Source organism: Humulus lupulus, chromosome 2, assembly GCF_963169125.1.
Source record: "Humulus lupulus chromosome 2, drHumLupu1.1, whole genome shotgun sequence".
Classification (NCBI taxonomy): Eukaryota; Viridiplantae; Streptophyta; class Magnoliopsida; order Rosales; family Cannabaceae; genus Humulus; species Humulus lupulus.
The window spans coordinates 183,081,727-183,100,403 of NC_084794.1; the positions used below are offsets into that span (position 1 = coordinate 183,081,727).

General features: G+C 35.5%; 1 protein-coding gene and 1 non-coding gene across 2 annotated transcripts; one reads left to right on the plus strand and one right to left on the minus strand.

Moving 5' to 3' along the window:
- The first annotated feature begins 9,262 nt into the window (after nt 1–9,262).
- On the plus strand, nt 9,263–9,334 carry TRNAT-UGU (transfer RNA threonine (anticodon UGU)). Its single transcript has one exon. It is a non-coding gene; the product is annotated as a tRNA-Thr (tRNA).
- Nucleotides 9,335–9,423: 89 nt separating this feature from the next.
- Nucleotides 9,424–13,136, minus strand: LOC133818785 (serine/threonine-protein kinase-like protein ACR4). Its single transcript, XM_062251830.1, has one exon. The coding sequence runs from the start codon at nt 12,479–12,481 to the stop codon at nt 9,719–9,721; it is 2,763 nt and encodes a 920-aa protein (XP_062107814.1). The 5' UTR covers nt 12,482–13,136; the 3' UTR covers nt 9,424–9,718.
- Nucleotides 13,137–18,677: the final 5,541 nt, after the last annotated feature.

An 18,677-nucleotide genomic window follows, 5' to 3' on the forward strand; every position in this document is an offset into this window, starting at 1 on the left:
TCGGCGGTGACGGCGGTTCCATCGAACCAGGCTGCTACGCGATTCTTCCCCCCACGATAGAACCATACTCTCGATTGTTCCATTGACAAACTTCGGTCCCTATATTGAAGCAGGCTACTGTATCTTTTTCTTCCCCAACGACAAAGCTGACCTCCGATTTCCAAGCCATTTTGGAAGCTTGCTTTTTTGTAGTGAGGTATGTAAAAGAGTTTTCTTTAATATTTTGCACTCCATTTGTTTGCTTTTTTGTAGGGCGCTCGATGCAGATATGTACCTGTCTCCTAAGCGCCACAGCGCTATATATGTAGTGTCGCAGCGCAATCCCCTTGATAACCAACTTATGCAAGCAATGCCATTATTGAATAAAGAGAAAATGATAAGAAGAGGAGCATAGATGGCAAGCAACCCACAAACATTTCTAAAATTTTAGAGAAAATAAAAAAACCATCTACAGAAAAGGCTTTGGAAGTATTCATAAGTGATTTATCAACTGGCAAGATCGTTCTTAGCAATCCAGAATGCATTCCTCCTTCTCCATCTATTCTAAAAAGTGTCCCACAAGTATAAAGTTTGAATATGATTATTCTTGCATAAACATGTATTATTTTTTTATTTTAATTATAGTTGCATATTTTTTTTCATATGAGGTTGTCAATGAACAATACTATCGAAAGCAAGAAAAAATTTCAAGGAACTTGAGAGGAACAGAAGAACAAAAAAAAGAAAAAGAAGTTAAGCAAATGGAAAGTGATCGTGATGATTCAAGTGCAAACATGGCTTCCCCACCGTCTATGACAACTATTGTTGAACCAAGTGAATTGCTTTGTTCTTCTGTGAACTCTACAGAGGTAAAGAATACTCGTCATTTCTTAGACTGATTTCCATTTGAGAGTGAATATGAAGTTATGCCTGATTCAGAAGCAACTTCATTCTTCTTGGAGTGGTACACTTATGGAATGAATAAGAAAAGATAAATGATTTGCATTTATTTTCTTTTTTTAAAAAAATTAATTGTTTTCTTTATATCTTTTTATTAATGTTTGTTGTTTTTGTAGGAATAGATCCTCTCCATACGCTGCATTTCATGCCAAATTAAAATCAACTTTATTCTTGGGAGGAATAAAAATTGTGAATAAGAAGTGTTCTTTGATTTGTGTGATGCTGAAGGTCTCATCAATAATGATGTAAGATTTTATATTCTCCAGCATTTATTATTATATTGTGCATACTTAAGATAGTTTACATTTCAATTTTCTCATGTTATATTTGTATTTAGTATTTTATGTTTTTTTCTATTTTATTTTTGCAGCATATTGATATATCTTTTTACTATTTGCGAAAAAAGACATTGTCTCATACTTGTTATCCTTCATTTCAGAAGTGTACTACAACAAGTTGTGTTTTTTACCACTACATGACCCTAATTAGTTGTGATAAAGCCCATTTAAGGAAGATGATTTCAGATATAAAAAAAATGATCAACATAAAAGGATAAAGCATCCTTGTCCCAAAATGAAGACTATTATTGATTTCATTCTAGGAAAAATATTGAAATTTGGAAAGTCATGGTTTGAAGTTGATTTTGTTTTTATGCCATTTCTTATTCCACAAAGATGGGGGGTTTATTTAGATCATTGGTGCTTATGAGTTTTACATATTGATAAAAAAAATTATCTATATCTATGATTAATTTAATAGTCCCAATAATGAAGATGTTGAAAGACATGTGAAGAAATATTGCAGAATTCTTCATTTCATTTTGGATTATTTGGGCTTTCATGTAAAACATAAACATTATGCTGCCGGATGTGAAGATTTTAGGTTCTCATGGGTTGAAACTCCTTTTTCAGAATAACACGTGAGTTAGTTAAGATACAATTTCATTGTATGTTGGCTTTTTCTTTTTTCCCTCAATTCTTTCAAAGTATTTTTCAGTTGAATTTTGTTTTATACATTGCAGGTTTGATTGTGGAATTTACGTCATAAAGATGGTTAAGTTGCTAATGATGGGGATGTCTCCATTCAAAATTTGTCCAAACAATGTTATTGATATGAGAAGAAAGATGGCCATAGAATTTTGGGATCATGGGTACAAGAGAAAGGACGGTCAAGAAACTCCACCAGAAAACTTGTGTCATGTATGATCACAAGATCAAAATAGGGAACTCAATAGTTTTGTTTTAAGAATGTTTTTCTTTGAAACAATGTTAATGAAAACTTTTTATTTTATTTATTTGTCATGAATAGTTGAATCTTGTAAATGACAATAGATTTAAAGTTTTAAGCATTTTTTTTTTGTTACAGTCTTTAAATGCAAACTAAACCATATTTATTTTAAATTGTAAACAAATAAGCCTAAAATATAAAATATGACTTAAACTACTAAACTTTAACTATAAAGCACAACCTTTGAAAGCTTAACCACAACACTTAAAACTTGATCTACACAGCTTAAAATTTAAACTTTAAGGCTTGAAATTTAAACTACATGGCTTAAAATTTAAACCACATTTATTTAAAACTTAAACTAAGGGCTAGAATTTTAAACCACCAATTTTAAATGTTAAACCATTAAGTTTAAAATTTAAATCACAAGCCTTAAATGGCTTAACCTTTAAACCATTATCCTTAAACAAAATTCTACTAGCCTTAAAATTTAAACCTCAAGGTTTTAATGTCTTAAATTTAAACTTCTTGGTTTTACCGTTATAAAATTTAAACCTCTAGGTTTAAAACTTAATTCACTAGCTTTAATATTTAAACCACTATTCTTATAATTTTAAACTATAACACTTAATCTATAATGTTTAAATTTTAAAACACGACTCTTTAAAACATAAATTAAAAGGCTAGAAATTTAAACAACAACTTTTAAATTATAAATTACTAGCCTTAAAGTTGAAACCTCAATGCTTAAATGGCTTAAAATTTAAATCATTACGCTTGTGTTACATTTAAACTACTAATCTTTAAAGTTAAACCTCTAGGTTTTAATGTCTTAAAATTTTAACCTCTAGGTTTGAAAGATAATCCAATATCCTTAATAATTAAGCCACTATGCTTAAAATTTAAAACTATAATGTTTAAAATTTAAATTATGACTCTTTAAAACTTAAACTACAAGCCTAGAAATTTAAACCAAAAGTTTTAAATTTTAAAGTACTACCTTTAAAATTTGAATCATTATGCTTAAACTTTAAACTACTAGCCTTAAAATTTAAACCACTAGGTATAACTATTAAACCACTAGCCTTAATATTTAAACCCCTATACTTAAAGTTTGAACTAAAACTCTTGAACCATAACATGTAAAATATAAACCAAAAATATAAATATTAATAATACAAGGATTAAAATTTAAACCACAAGTATTAAAAATTAAACCATTACGTTTAAAATTTAAACCACTAGCCTTTAAATTTAAACAACTAAGCTTAAAATTTAACTAGAATTCTTGGTTAAAAATTTAGACAACAAGTTTTAATTGGCAAAAAATAAATTATGGATAAATGTGTTTACTACGCGCCGCGCTGCGACATGTATATTTGAGAGTCGCGGCGCTCAAGAGGAACATCAAATCGGCATTATTTTCACACCGCCTGCACGCCGCGGCTCTAAAGGAACATCAAATTTTTGTAATTCTTGTGCGTCGCGACGGTGTAATTAGTGTCACAGCACAACATTATACCATATTACTGATTTTAATATATCACTTCTACCCCATTTTTAAATCTTTTTTTATATATATATTGCATTTTTCAATTTGATGTATGAAGTGTAACGTTAAGAATAATAAGTAACACTATCAAAACTTAAACCATGATACTGTAAAATGTAATCTTCAAGGATTAAAATTTAAAACACAATTCTTTAAAATCTAAACAATGACTATTTAAAATTTAGAGCACTTGTTTTAAAATTTCATGTATATGCATCTAAATAGTTTGCTTAACAAATGACATTTATTTTATTAAGATGTAAATCACAAAGATGAAAAATGTAAACTACTAATCATAAATTGTAAACTACTAGTCATAAAATGTAAACACATGAGAGCCAAAAAATTGAAAAAAAATATATAAAACATCAACACTTTTAAGAAATTTTAAAATGAAAAAAATTACTTAAAGTTTTATGTTCTCATATTTGATGATTTATCCTTCTTTTAGAATTGGTGGATCTTTACAAATCTTTCTATTATGCCCCAATATTCCACAATTTCCACACTTGACTATTCGAACACGCTTGGAAAATTCTCATGTTGATTTTCTTACAACGTCCTCATTTTACTTTGAAATTTTGAGCCTTCATGCTATCTTCTTTAATTTCATCTGGGACACTCCAATCAAGTTTATCTGGAACATGATTAATTGAACCTGCATATGTCTCTTTCAAAACAGATCTACTATACCAATTTGAGCAAAATTTGTACTTGTCCAAGTACTTGCTTTCAATTGCTGCGATAGCATGTGTACATGGAATTCCCTCTAGTTGAAATTCATTACATGTGTACATATTTTGTTCCAAGTCAACAACAAACACTCGATCACCATATGTGACACGAGATTTCATTGCATCAATTGCACCTACCTGTGAAACAATTCAATTATTAACCAATAGTTTTAAAAGCCAAACAAAAAGTGAATAAATGTAACTTTAATAGCGTGCCTTCATTCAAAATGTCACATCAAGTTTTATCTCAAATTCATCATTTGCCCATTTTGTCACTTCAATAAATTGGGTGATTGCTGCTTGTTTTCTTGTTGAACACTATCTTTGAAGCATTTCTCTCACAACTTCTATTAATGATGTTGTAGGCAATTATCTCGCATGCACAATTGCTGCATTTATAGATTTGGCAATGTTACTTGTAAGAATGTTATACATTTTCGTTGGAAAGAATGGTCGAGCCCATTTTTCTGGTTTTGCTTGCAAAAGATAAGTGGTCATTTTAGGGTTAATTTTCTGTAATTCAGCCATGGCCGAATAATAATCTTGAGCTGAGGAGGCTCTTGAAGCAATTTTGAATATGGCATGCACATGTAATCCCCTAAACTTAGTCCTTAGATTTTGCTTCAAATGATAAAGACAAACTCCATGCTATACACTAGGATACACTTGTTCAATTGCATTTTTTATGCTTTTGTGCCTGTCAGATACTATGCACAAGTCTTCTCGATCTCCTATTGCTTCTTTTAGTCTTGTAAAGAACCATATCCATGCATTGCCATTTTCTGAATCCTCAATTCCAAAGGCAAGCGAAATTTTTTGATTGTTTCAATCTTTAACACAAGCTGCATATAGTGTGCCTCTACATTTTGTCTTTAAAAATGTACCATCTACCACTATAACTAGTCTACAATGTTTCCAGCCATCCAACGAAGCACCAAAAGCAAGAACACGTATATTTAAATCTGTAAAATGTTAAAAAAAGAACCAATTTCTAGAAATGTAAGGTATGGATTGTGAACAGTAAAGCCCTGAATATAGGAATGCAAAGCATAAATATTATTCATACCTGTTTTCTTCATCTTTATCTATTCTTGTGATAGTTTATGGGTTGGCCAATTTTAGCATATGCAAGTATGAAGGTAACAATGCATAACTTTTCTCATTTGAGCCTCTAACATCATCAACTGCAAGTTCTTTTGCTCTCCATGTCTTATTGTGCGTTACACCTACCCCATATTCATCTCTCATGTCTCGTATTATTTGTCTTGGTCGGTAGGTTGAACTTGGGTCACGAAACTTCTCTTTGAAGTAATTACTGATAACTTTTTCACTTGCTTGTCTATTCTCGAATTTTATGTGATTTAAGGAGCATGTGTGCTGTTTATGGTACTTGATAACTCTGAAGTAGTCTGATAGTTTTGTGATTCTCGCAAGCATATATCAGCCACAATTGTCATCTACGCATTTTTCCCAAAATGCCTCTGAACATGATTTTTCAATCTTATACTGAAAGTGTTTCTTGATGGCGATTTTTGCAAGTGTATATTTAAGATTAGTCTTATTCTTGAAAACATAATTGACTCTTATGTCTTCAATCTCCATATTTGGCAACACATGTAGAGGTGATTGAGCTTCTTGCCTATGTTCTGTAATTTTTTGGGATTCTCGTGTTGATGCGCTTTTTATCTCACTAGTACTTGCAGTAATCGTATTGGGGTCTGTGATAATCAAAGTGTGATTTGTTGCATTGCTTGCTAAAGCAGTTAGAATGCTAGCTTCTCTTGGCAAAGAAAGGGATCAGTTTCTCTGTTGTACTTCAACGATGATATGACATTTTTTTAACTCTTCCATATTCTTGTTCAAGTTTAGATAGACTTGTAAATTGTCATTGCTTTCTATCTTCATTCATTTGCTTGTATCCATTTTTGCATCAAAAAGCATATTTGTTGAAATCAAATTTTAATTCAAACTGAGCTCTTTGAATATCTTTTCTACCAATTCCAAGTACTTAATATCTTTTTCTACCATCAAAATTTTAACTTCGTGATCAACATAATTTTTGTTTGCATTCCATCTTCCGTTAAAAACTACAAACAAGATTATTTTGTCCATTTCCTGCAATAAAAAATAACACAATCAAGTGAGCTTATTCCTTGAACTTAGACAAAAAAATTTTAAAAAATCAATACAATATACTTTTGCATTAACTCCACTCAACTTAAGACAAACACATTTTTGCAAAACTAGGTCTCAATAATATTTGTGATCCAATAAGAAGAATCAAAGTAATGCAAAAGATGTTTGGCATGAAGATATATATGTTCTAGCACAACATAATTTAAACCACAAACATTCAATGGCTAAAAAATTAGTTTTATAATTTAAACCATTAGACTTAAATTTTAAACTTTTATACTTAAATTTTAAACCACAAATCTTTAATGTCTAAAAATTTAAACATGTAAGTTTAAAAGTTAATCCACTAGCCTTTATTTGTAAACCTCTATGCTTAAAATTTGTGACTATAACTCTTAAACTATAAGATTTAAAATTTAAATCATGACTCTTTATAAATTGTTACAAATTTAAACAACAAGTTTTAAATTTTAAACCATTAGGCTTAAATACCTTAAAATTTAAACTATAATCATTGATATTTAAGCTACTAGCCTTAAAATTAAAACCAAAACACTTTAATGTCTTAAAATTTAAACCACTAGATTTAGAAGTTAAACCACTAGCATTGAATTATACGCTACCATGCTTAAAATTTAAACTATAACACTTTCACCATAACATCTAAAATCTAAACCAAAATTCATAAATATTTAAAACACAAGGCTTAAAATTTAAACCTCTACACGTTAATGTCTTAAAATTTAAACCACAAGGCATAAAATATAAACTACAAGGCTTAAAATTTAAACCACTACTATTAAAAATTAAATCATTAGGCTTAAAATTTAAACCACTAGGCTTAAAATTTAAAATGTAATCTTGAATGATTAAAATGTAAACCACAAGCGAAACAAGAATTCAATATATTAATAAATATAAAGAAAACAAATCCAAAGAATTGTAACGATTAAAATAAGAAGATACCGTACAACTAACCATGAGATCTAAAGTTCAACAACTTAGTTTTTATTCTCCTTAACTCAGTGGATGCCAAGCAATCAATTCAAGTTAACCTAGCTTTTACTAGGAGTACATATTATGCTTTTACTCAAGAAATATATCTTGAAGATTGGTAATAGATTTTATAATATATCAAGGAGTAAGACAATCAGGTAATACACTTCATTCTTAACGTTAAGATGATTGAAACCCAACTTTAACTCTATGGATATACCATGTCTTTAGTTGTCCATTGGCTTTGTGTTTTGCAATATCATCTCTAGTTTCTATGAGTCATTTCAACAAACATTTAGAAGGCTTTTCAATATCATCTGCAAAAAGTTGCAATATGTATAATGAAATTCATGTCTCGAAACCTGGGGCTAAATTCATGAACACTATCTAGTATTTTTTAGGAGAGAACACAAGGGATGAGAATCAATTACTATACACCTTGTGTTAAAGCTAACTTATTAATGAGGCACAATGACTAATAGAAACAAGCAACACGAATAAAGGCAAATATCTTTGTTGTGGGACTACAATACTCCATAAGTTTTGTGTAATTAAACTATCAAATAAGCGCATAAACCTAAAGGCAAAGAGAAATATGTATATATATAAGCAGAACTTGCTCAAGGCCAAAGACAAATAATTGAGTTACATTTGTATTGAATTTTATAAATATATGGTGATGATGATATGTTGACAACTGTATTCATTATGTATTGAGAGAGATATCTATCAGAGACATTTTCACAAACACATGGCATACATCACAGTATATACAGTAAGAATTTTTTTTTGAACCAAGATGTAACCAAACATACATTAACAAAGGCTATGAATCTATTAGTTTTTATATCCCAAATGCAAAATTATTTTAGTTTGCTACCATAATCATTTATATATCATTGAAAACTAAACATATATTAAGCATAGTTCACTTTATGTGAAAAAGCAAACAAATGAAAGATTTATAACATTCTACACAAGAATACACAAGACATTAATCAACACAACTTCAAACAGCTCTTATGCCAATATCTCTGTAAAAAAAAAAAAAAAACCTATACCTATACCTATACCTATACCAGTAGTGGAGGCGCGGTGGAGGTGTGGTGGCTTCGTGGCGGAGCTGGGGTGGCAGAGCCGTGGTTGTAGAAGGTTGGAGGCTGGGTTTGAGTCGAATTTATGGTGACAATGACTCAATTGATGGCAATGACAAAGCTGTGGTAGACGTGTGGTGGTGGAGTTGTGGTGGTTTTGTGATGGAGTTCTGGTGGCAGAATGCTGGTCGTGGAAGCTGGGATTGATTGGTAGGGTTGAAAGAATGATTATCGTGGTGGTGTACAAGGTTAGAGAGAGAAGGTTAGAGAAAATGGTAATAATCAAGGGCATTTTTGGAAATGTGGGGGAAAATTGGGTAGAATTAAACTAAATATAATTAAAGGGTAGTTTTAGTTAACTAATCATATAACTAGCTAATTTTCAACCAATCCCGTTATTTAGAGTAATTAATAAATCCAACACTGGAAAGTTGTATTCACACATGCGAGGAAAAAAGAAGTGTTTATAGATGTAATTTGTAATTATTCTACGCTTTAAAGCTTTAACCTTGCCATTTGAATGTTATATGGTGCAACAGTTAACTATAAAAAATTAAAATGAAACTAAGTTTGAACGTATTGCAGCCCTTATAGCTCAGTGGTAGAGCGTCAGTCTTGTAAACTGAAGGTCCGTAGTTCGATCCTGCGTGAGGGCAATGCTTGTTTTTCACCTAGCAAAACGGTCATTTATTTATTTTTTTGCTTATCAGTTTATAAAGCTAGCTACATAATAACATGATATGCATAATCTAATAATCTCCATAAGAGAGATAACCTTGCATTTGATTTTCATGAAAGACAAGTTACAGTTACACCACCAAACCAAAGAGTTAGAATTGAAAAACAATATTGAAACACGACAAAACAAAAGGTGGTTGGTCATAGTGTAGTAATAGCAGCAATGGTAGTAGTAGTAAAATTACATGACTCCATTTCTTTTCTTTCAATTGCTTCTCCCAATCCAAGTGTTAAAGAAGAATACAAAAAATCAACAAGTTGCAATTACTAGAGGTTGGTTGTCAAAGACGTTTTATGCTTAGCTAGAAGTTGTGCTGCAAGAACAAGTTTTCTTGAGGAGAAGCTGGACCAATCTCTTCCTCCAAACTCCTCAACCCATCGTTGCCCAAGTTTTTGGCTTCCAAGTTCTTCCCCTCTAAGTCTGCCTCTGAGACTGAGGACTTCCTCCTCTGAGAAGAGGCCACACTTGGGAAAGTTATCCATGATGGAGCTCTGAACTCAAACCTCTGTTCTTCTCCTTCTATTACATCGGTTTCGGACGCTGATCTGTTTGAAGATCTTTGAGATGGTTTCTTGTGCAGCCTACTACTCCCCAAAACCACCTCAGTTGGCAAAATCGGTTGCTCGTTACAAGGGCTGCCCATTAACAGTGCTAGAGCTCGTTCCAATGATGTTGTCACTTTGTCCATGGATGGCCTTTCCTTACCTCTCATTCTCACACATTTACAAGCTACATTTGCAATTCTTTTCAAAGCTTCAACGTCAGTTGGAAGCTTTAAAACAGGATCCAAAATCGCAGTTACATCTCCTGATTTTATCAGAGGCACTGCCCATTCAACTATGTTCACTGCCCTCTCTACTACATTTCCTTCTTCATACTGCATATGAATAGCTTTCTTGCCGCTAAGAATCTCCAACAACAACACACCAAAGCTGTAAACATCGGATTTGGTTGTAAGGTAATGAAGCCTGTAGTACTCAGGATCAAGATAACCAAGTGTTCCAGCTGGTAACTCAGGCAATGGTGAGCAACTATCCGCAGGCCCCAGTAGTGACAGACCGAAATCTGCCACTCGGGCATTATGTTCTTCATCAATCAGAATGTTTGAAGACTTGATATCTCGATGGATCACAGGGGGACAAGCATAGCCGTGCAAGTATTCAATCCCCCTGGCTGCCTGGACTGCTATGGTTACTCTTCTAACCCAATCAAGTTGTTCCTTTAGAGCTATGTTCTTACCATGGAGGTGTTGGTGCAATGATCCATGAGCCATGTACTCATAAACAAGAAGCCTTTCTTCTCCTTCCTCACAATAGCCCAGCAGATTAAGCAAATGGGCGTGATTTAATCTGGAGAGCAAGTCTAGTTCTGTATGGAATTCTTTCCAACTCTTCTGCATATTTGGAGACATAATAGCTCGTTTCACAGCAACAACCGTCCCATCTTTCAAACATCCTCTGAAAACATATGAAAAACTTCCTTTCCCCACTAGAGAATCTTCTTTAAAACCGCCTGTGGCCCTTTGTAGTTCATCATAAGTGAACATCTGAGCCCTCCTGATCTTCAGATCATCCAAGTCGTGACGAATCCTACCATTGTCTTTCTGGAAAGAAGTACCATTCCGGTTACTCTTCTTTGACTTGGAATCTTTTGTTGAGCACTGGCAATCCCTCAACTTGTAACGGACATACAACACTGCAGTTAAGGACACAACAATCACCAAGAACACAGTAAACGCAATCTCTGCAATGATGACGGGCAATTGCAGTGACCAAAACCTTTCGTTCTTCCTCTCTGCTAGAACATTAGAATACAAAGAACAATTCGAAACACATTCGGCAGAGTTACAAATAGAACAGTTATACTCACAATGCCTATCAAAATTCAATCCACATTCAGTCTTTTCATACATTTCAGCAGGACAACCACTGCTGCAAGGCAAACAAATCCTAGAATTTGGATCTTTGCAAGAGGCATTCTTATGGTGGAGTTCATAGAAATTTGGAGCACACGGTGTGGACTTGCAGAGTCCAGGAGAGACAGCCAAAGGGAGAGAAGTAGGAAAACCAGACCCCCAGCAAACAGGCAGCAGAGATCTGTCAGCAAGAATCCCACAAGTAAAGTAATTCCCAGCAGTAATCTCATACACCTTTATGCCATTAGGAACTGAAGTACTTGGTTTAACAATGAAGCCCCAACAAATAACTCCACGGTCATAGCTCCTAATCCCACAAGCATGAAACTTTCCTCCAACGACAGAAAGCATTGGGTCGTTTGGTGCCAAATCTACATTGCCTTGATCAGAATAAGCTACTGAGATCTCTTCCTCAATATCCAAGCTCCTTCCCCAACAAAAGGCTCTAGAGTTCACACCCTCCAATATCCCACAAACGTGGTAACCACCAGCTGCAATCTTCTGAAACCTCATCTCTTTAGGGATCAAGCTGCTAACCCGGCTGCTAGTTTCGTCACCCCAACAAAAAACAGTCCTATTCTGAGCAAATAATCCACAACTGAACTCTGAACCAGCAGAGATTGACCTAATCTGACCATCAAACTCGTAGTTTTTGGTCATGTTATAGCCCCAACAGTCAACAAAGGAAGTGTTTCTGCGCTTTCCAGTGATGGGTTTTCTTAATCCACACAAATGGTAATCCCCAGCACCGATTTCCATGTACTCAACTCCCTTAATCATAGGTTGTGGAACACCCATTTGGATATAGCCACTACTACCCCAACAGTATGGCCGATTAGTGTTCATAAGAAGGCCACAGACAAAGCCATCACCAGCTGTTAGACCAAGAAATGGTAAACGAACTGGAGTTCCATTTGTTATAGCTGAGTTTGACCCGTAACAAGTTACAAGATGAGACCCATCTGTTTTTAATCCACAAAAGACAGGACCCTTTTCACCATAAGAAACTGCAATCGAAGACATTGACCCTAACCCTGAAACTAAGCAAAGCAAATCTGATAAAACTAGTACGAATACCACCAAAATCCCAGCTCTCCATGCGCTTGTATTAAGAACCCAGATAAGGAAACCTCTTAAAAAGATCCCCATTTTAAGCTAATAAAACTAAAATGGAGCTTACAGAGAAAGCATCAGTTCTGGGATTTGTCTAAACACGTGAAAACGCCATTAACATAGTTTACATAGCCCTTCCTCCATGAATGTAGAATGAAGAAAAGGCATGCAATGCAATTTTTGTCCCCATGAATGTACACGAAAGTAAAAGCAAATATTCATGCTATATACTAACCATGGCAAAAAACTACAAGATTCAAACCGGAATACACCCCATTCTCAAAGCAATTCCCAGCAACTTCTTCTATTCTTCTTCAATACCCAAGTGAGAAAATCTCGTACTTTCCTCTCTTTCTTCCGAATATACAAACACTTGCCCATAAAAAAATAGATAAAACCAAAAAATAACAACCATAAGAATAATAAACAAAAGCTTCCCAGATCGGTTTACTTCGACCTCGGATCAAGAAACCAAATTCAGATTACTTTTCAAAGCTTTCTCTCTCTCTAAACACAGCTGGGCTTACTTTCAAGTTCATTTACAAAGCTCAACTCAAGTTGGTCTCATACTGATTTCTGGGTTGAACGAAGGGTTTGGTGGTGAAATAAAATGGAATGAATATCTTAGAAACTAAAAGGAAAAGAAAGGAGAGCTGGGTTGGTTGCAGGGTATTGTTGTCACAGGAGAAGAATGTGTGTGGAGAGAGAGAGAAAGCATTAAATGACATGAAACTGCAACCTCTGAAAATGGCCTCAGTGTAGGTGAAAGCAATAAATGAGAAGTTAATGCATACTTGATCTTTCCAAGCTTCGATTTTTTAAAAAAAGGCCAACACACACTTACTTTTCCACGTTCCTCGATTTGTTACGTTGTTCTTTCTTTGTAGAATGTATGTATTTATGTATCTAAACTTTGCTCCGTTTGTACCCAGTTTTCATTTTCTTATAGTTCTACACATAACACAAAACAACACTTTAGCGTAAAGCTCTACTTTTTTCTTCACATGTCTCTTCTTGCATGCATGATTTTTGTTTTGTCTCATTTAACTATTTCATTTTGCTTTTTATTTATTATTACTTTACTTTTACAATAAGCTTAGAAAAATGGTATATATTTTTCATTAAGGACCACAGTTAATTTTTTCATAGAATATTAAGTGAACTCCATGTACGGCATATTATATAAGTATATGACGTTGAGTTATGATGAAATGAGAGAGGTTTTTGGAAAATATTTCTATTTCTGCCGATACTAGCATGTACTTTTACAGGGACCAATATTTGTTATTTCTTTCAATGATCATAGTTTAATTTAGAAAATAATCCAATCAAATTTGATATTTTTTCTTCTTCCTCCTATCTTTACCGTAATATATAGGTGGTCTTTTTTCATGTTTTTATTTAGCGGTACAGGTCAAATCTCTTTGACCTCCCATAAATCTGCTATACACAGATGTTTGTTTGTTTTTCCCGGAAAAATGACCAACGTTATATTCAATATAGTATTTTACCAGTTTATAAGTTATCATTTTGGTTTATTAGTTTATTTACTAAACTCTATATCTAATCAATTAGTTAAATTAATTAATTAATATAATAAAAGTATTTTTCTCGCCAGCCAACATTAGTGTTTGTTCTTCCTTGAATAAAAGTATTATTCTCTAAGTTTTTCATTCTCTCCAATATGTGAAATTGCAATCTTATTAATTCTAAAAAAAATGTAGTTTTCTATCCCAATTGCCTTCTTCTTTTTAGTTAATAAAATATATGTAATTTGCAAGTACAAATCTATATATTTATATAAAGGAGAATATAATTAGCAACCTTTGTATTTCTCTAAAATAAAATAAGTCATTAATAATAATGTTAATATTTAATTCATCCATACAAATAGATAACTAACAAAGTATACAACAACAACAATAATAATAATAATAATTGTAGATGTGATTTCCTACAATTGATTAGATGGACATCAATAATCTGACAAGAACAAAAAGAGAGACGAGAGTTCAATTGGGAGCACCAGTGGAGTGTCAGCCAAAGGAACTCAGACGCTCAAGTTAGTCGGGTTGTAATGAAAGCTAATTAAAAATAATAAAAATATGACGTAAATAATGAAATAGTGATAGATGGATGAATATTGGAATGGTAAGAGTAACGGTGGCGACGACGGCGGAACTGAATGACTAGGTCAAGTCCAGTAAGGTCAGATCAGGTTGACTGATTCAACTTTGCTTGACTGGATCGCTTAGAGAGAGTAGTCCTCGTTTTAGTAAGAGACTAAAAAAGAGTAAAAATGATTATAAGATGCCTCATTCTAAACCCCTAAGGGTCTTCTTTATAGTCGTTCTCTTCTTTCCGTTCTCCTCTTGTCAATCTTGCCGGTCTGACCCGTTCTCAGTGGCTCCCCTCCAATTTTCATGGGAAGAGGGCGTGTATTTTGATTGCTTCAACGTCCTTGGTTGACTGAATGCACCTGGTCTCGGGCTTGGGTACTAGCTGGCCCGTTTATATGGCTTATTCAATATGTGTGAGCTCACTTACATTGCTTTGGGGCCCTACTGTCTTATTGGGACTGGCGAGCTAGTCTGGCTGACTAGTTGGACTTTAATTGTTGACAGATTTTGTCCACTACATTTTGTCCCTCACTCTCTAGCTAGAAAGTCTATAATGTCGAATTCTAAGCACCACAGGACCTTAAGGCTACCTGGCCAAGTGGGACGAGTGTCCGAGTAGCCTGGTGGTTGAGTGGCTAGGTGGCCGAGTGACCAGGTGGCTGAGTGGGCCGAGTGGCCAGGTGACCGGTTGGGCTAAGTGGTCTATTGGCCAAGTGGTCGGGTGGCCTTTTGGTCGAGTGGCAGTTGGGCCAAGTAGCCGATTGGCTTGGGTGATACCCTCTCCAATTTGTGAAATTATAATCTTATTTATTCTATAAAAATGTAGTTTTCTATCCCAATTTCCCCATTCTTTTTAATTAATAAAATATATGTAATATGCAAGCACAAATAGAATGAGTAAATTGTCTTCCCATGTTTGATTATTTAACATCAAAACATAATTATTAACATGGATTTCTACATAGTGTTCAAACTAACCCTTCATTTTATCCTTGAGTTTTTAGGTAATTTCTCTAAATATGTTTACATATATAGAGGTTGTCGCCTACCATGTTTCGACACATACTTTGTTTTTTCTTCAAATGCCTCTTTTTTTTATTTATTCATTTGATATTTCATATTCAAAATCAAAATATCTTTACTTATATTTAAATAAGATATTTAGTAGTAACTAATTTTCTAATAATTATAATAATAAATCAATTATTATCTTCAAAAAAATTTATTCCAGCTTATTATTTTGATATTTAAATTCAAAATATCTTAACAATTAAAAATATCAATTATATACACGTGATATTAATTTAAACAAAAACCATATCAAATTATTAAAAAAAATTATCTTCTCCTTTTTTTCAAATTTTTTAATTTTTCTTTTTCAAATTTATGATCATTAGTTACTAATTAAAAAACCTAAAATATAAAGCAAGGACCCCTCAAGACCCTCAAGGCCTACATCAAGTTCTTCAAGGAGGAAGCCGCTAGGACCAAGAGGGTCCATGATGGCCTTGCAGGCAAGCATCTGCGCAGGGTCCCCTCTATGGGATGACATTCATAGGAGGGGATGCCACAGGCTCGACGACTTCATTCATCGAGCACAAGAATACATTAGCTGGGAGGATGCCCAAATTGAAGCATTTGGCAGACTTGTTGTTTTCCCCGATCCATTGACTTCAAGCCTCGTGGGTCTGAGGACCCAGTACTCACCTTACACTCTTGTCCAACAGAGTGTGGTAAGTGCCCCGCAGTTCAGCCCAACTGTCCAGTCAGTTGGCTTTAGCATGGTGCCTCATGCTCGTTTCAGTGTCGCTCTGACGTGATATAGTGCTTTTTAGCGTGCATTCAGTGCTGGAATTGCGACTCTAGCCCAATTAGCAGCACCCAGCAGGACCCCTAATGGAAAAAGGCGCAGGGGTAAAGGCAAGGGCAGAAGGCCCAAGGGAACTAGGGCAGCTCCAGCAGGAAAAGGAGCAGCCCCCGACGAGATGTGTGACTCAAAGTAATTCGAGTACACGGACCTAGTGGACTCTCGGGAGAACATCTTCTTAGCCACGGAGCAGCACGTCCACTATCGAAAACCACAACCCATCCGGAGGGATAGAGAGAAAAGATATCCCAACAAATTTTGTCAGTTGCATAATGATGTGGGGCACCACACCAACGAGTGCCGATAACTTAAGGAAGAGAATGAGAATCTCATCAAGTTAGGGCATTTACACCAGTATGCTCGGGGTGGAGCACGCCCAGCTCAGGCCCCAAACGCAGGAGTGCCCCACAGCAGCAGGTAGTCCACGAGTCTCCCCCAATGAATGGGAGAGTGGGGACTATCTCCGAAGGACCCCACTTGGGGGGCACCTCCAGGGGTTCGTAGAGTAGATATGCGTGAGCCCTAAATTATGACAACAAGGTACTAGCATTAACTCAACTGCCAGTGTAGATGCCCATGATGATTGACCAAGTCATCACATTCTTCGATGACGATGCTTGGAGAGTGCATTTTCCCCACCACGATCATTTAGTGGTCGAGAGCCAGACAAGATGGTGGCTCGGATCCTTGTGGACAACAGGAGTTCTGTAAACACCCTATTTAAGTCAGCCTACGAGAAGATTGGGCTGATCATGAGTGACCTGTCCCCATGCACTTCGACCCTATACAAATTTTCAGGGGAAGGTCTCATTCCGATGGGGAAAATCAAGTTGTCCGTAACACTTGGAGAAGTGCCTTGTCAGGCCTTCAAGTACTGCACCTTCGTGGTAGTGGACTGCTCATCGTCGTATAATTCCACCTTGGGGTGTCCATCCCTAGTAGAATTTGGAGCGGTCACTTCAATTCGCCACCTGTGCATGAAGTTTCCCACAAAGTTTGAAATTGGCACAGTCCGTGGAGACTAGAAGGAGGCCAAGAAGTGCTACAACGTGTCCCTCAAGAAACTAGTAATGGTGATTGGGGTAGAGGCCCCCAAGCAGCCTCTTCCCAAAGAGATGCAGGTTCAGGTTGTTCAAGTAGATGAGTCCAATGAGTTGGACCATAGAGTTCAAGAAGAGAGAGTTGTCGAGCCCATGGAGGAGGCCGAGGAGGTGATCCTTAATGCACCCCTCCCTGATAAGAAAGCCAAGGTCGGGAAGAACCTCAAGGCGAAGGTCCAAGAACGCTTATGAGCTTTCTCCGAGACAACTAAGATGTCTTCGCCTGGTCTCACTCTGACATGACAAGAATTGACCCAAAATATAATATGCCACGCCTTGAACATCGACCCCAGCGTTGCTCCAATTCAGCATAAGCGGAGGACGATCAAACCAACCCAAGCACTGGCTTTGAAGGCTGAGGTGGACAAGCTTCTCGCGAACGGTTTCATCCAAGAAGCTCAATACCCAAAATGGTTATTTAATCTGGTTTTGGTGCCCAAGCCAAATAGCACCTGGAGGACCTGTATAGATTTCTCTGACCTCAACAAGGTCTACCCAAAGGATTATTTTCCCTTGTTGAAGATAGATCAGATGGTCGACGCCACCTCTAGGTACGAGCTCTTGTCCTTTATGGATGTGTACTCTGGGTATAACCAAATTTCCATGCATGACGCGGACCAAGAGCACACCAGCTTCCGAATTGATAAGAGAGTGTACTGCTACAAAGTGATGCCCTTCAGGCTCAAGAATGCTGGTGCCGCCTGTCAGAGACTGGTAAACCATATGTCCAAGAACCAGTTGGGTCAGAACATGGAGGTATATGTGGATGACATGCTGGTCAAATCTAGGATGGCCCTCGACCATGTGAAAGACCTGTCAGAAGTGTTTTGGTACTTTACAGGTTTAGGATGAAGTTGAATCCCCAAAAATTCACTTTTGGAGTTGCCTCTGAGAAGTTCTCAGGTTTCATTGTTAGTACCAGAGGAATAGAGGCAAACCCCAAGAAGATCAAAGCTCTGGTCAAGATGCCATCCCCTCACAAGCATAAAGATGTTCAGAGCCTCACCAGGAGGATAGTGTCTCTAAGTCACTTTGTCTCCAAGGAAACTGATAAGTGAATATCGTTCTTCAACATACTCCGAGGAGGTCAGAGGTTCGAATAGACAGAGGAGTGCGAACAAGAATTCCAGCAATTAAAGATGCAC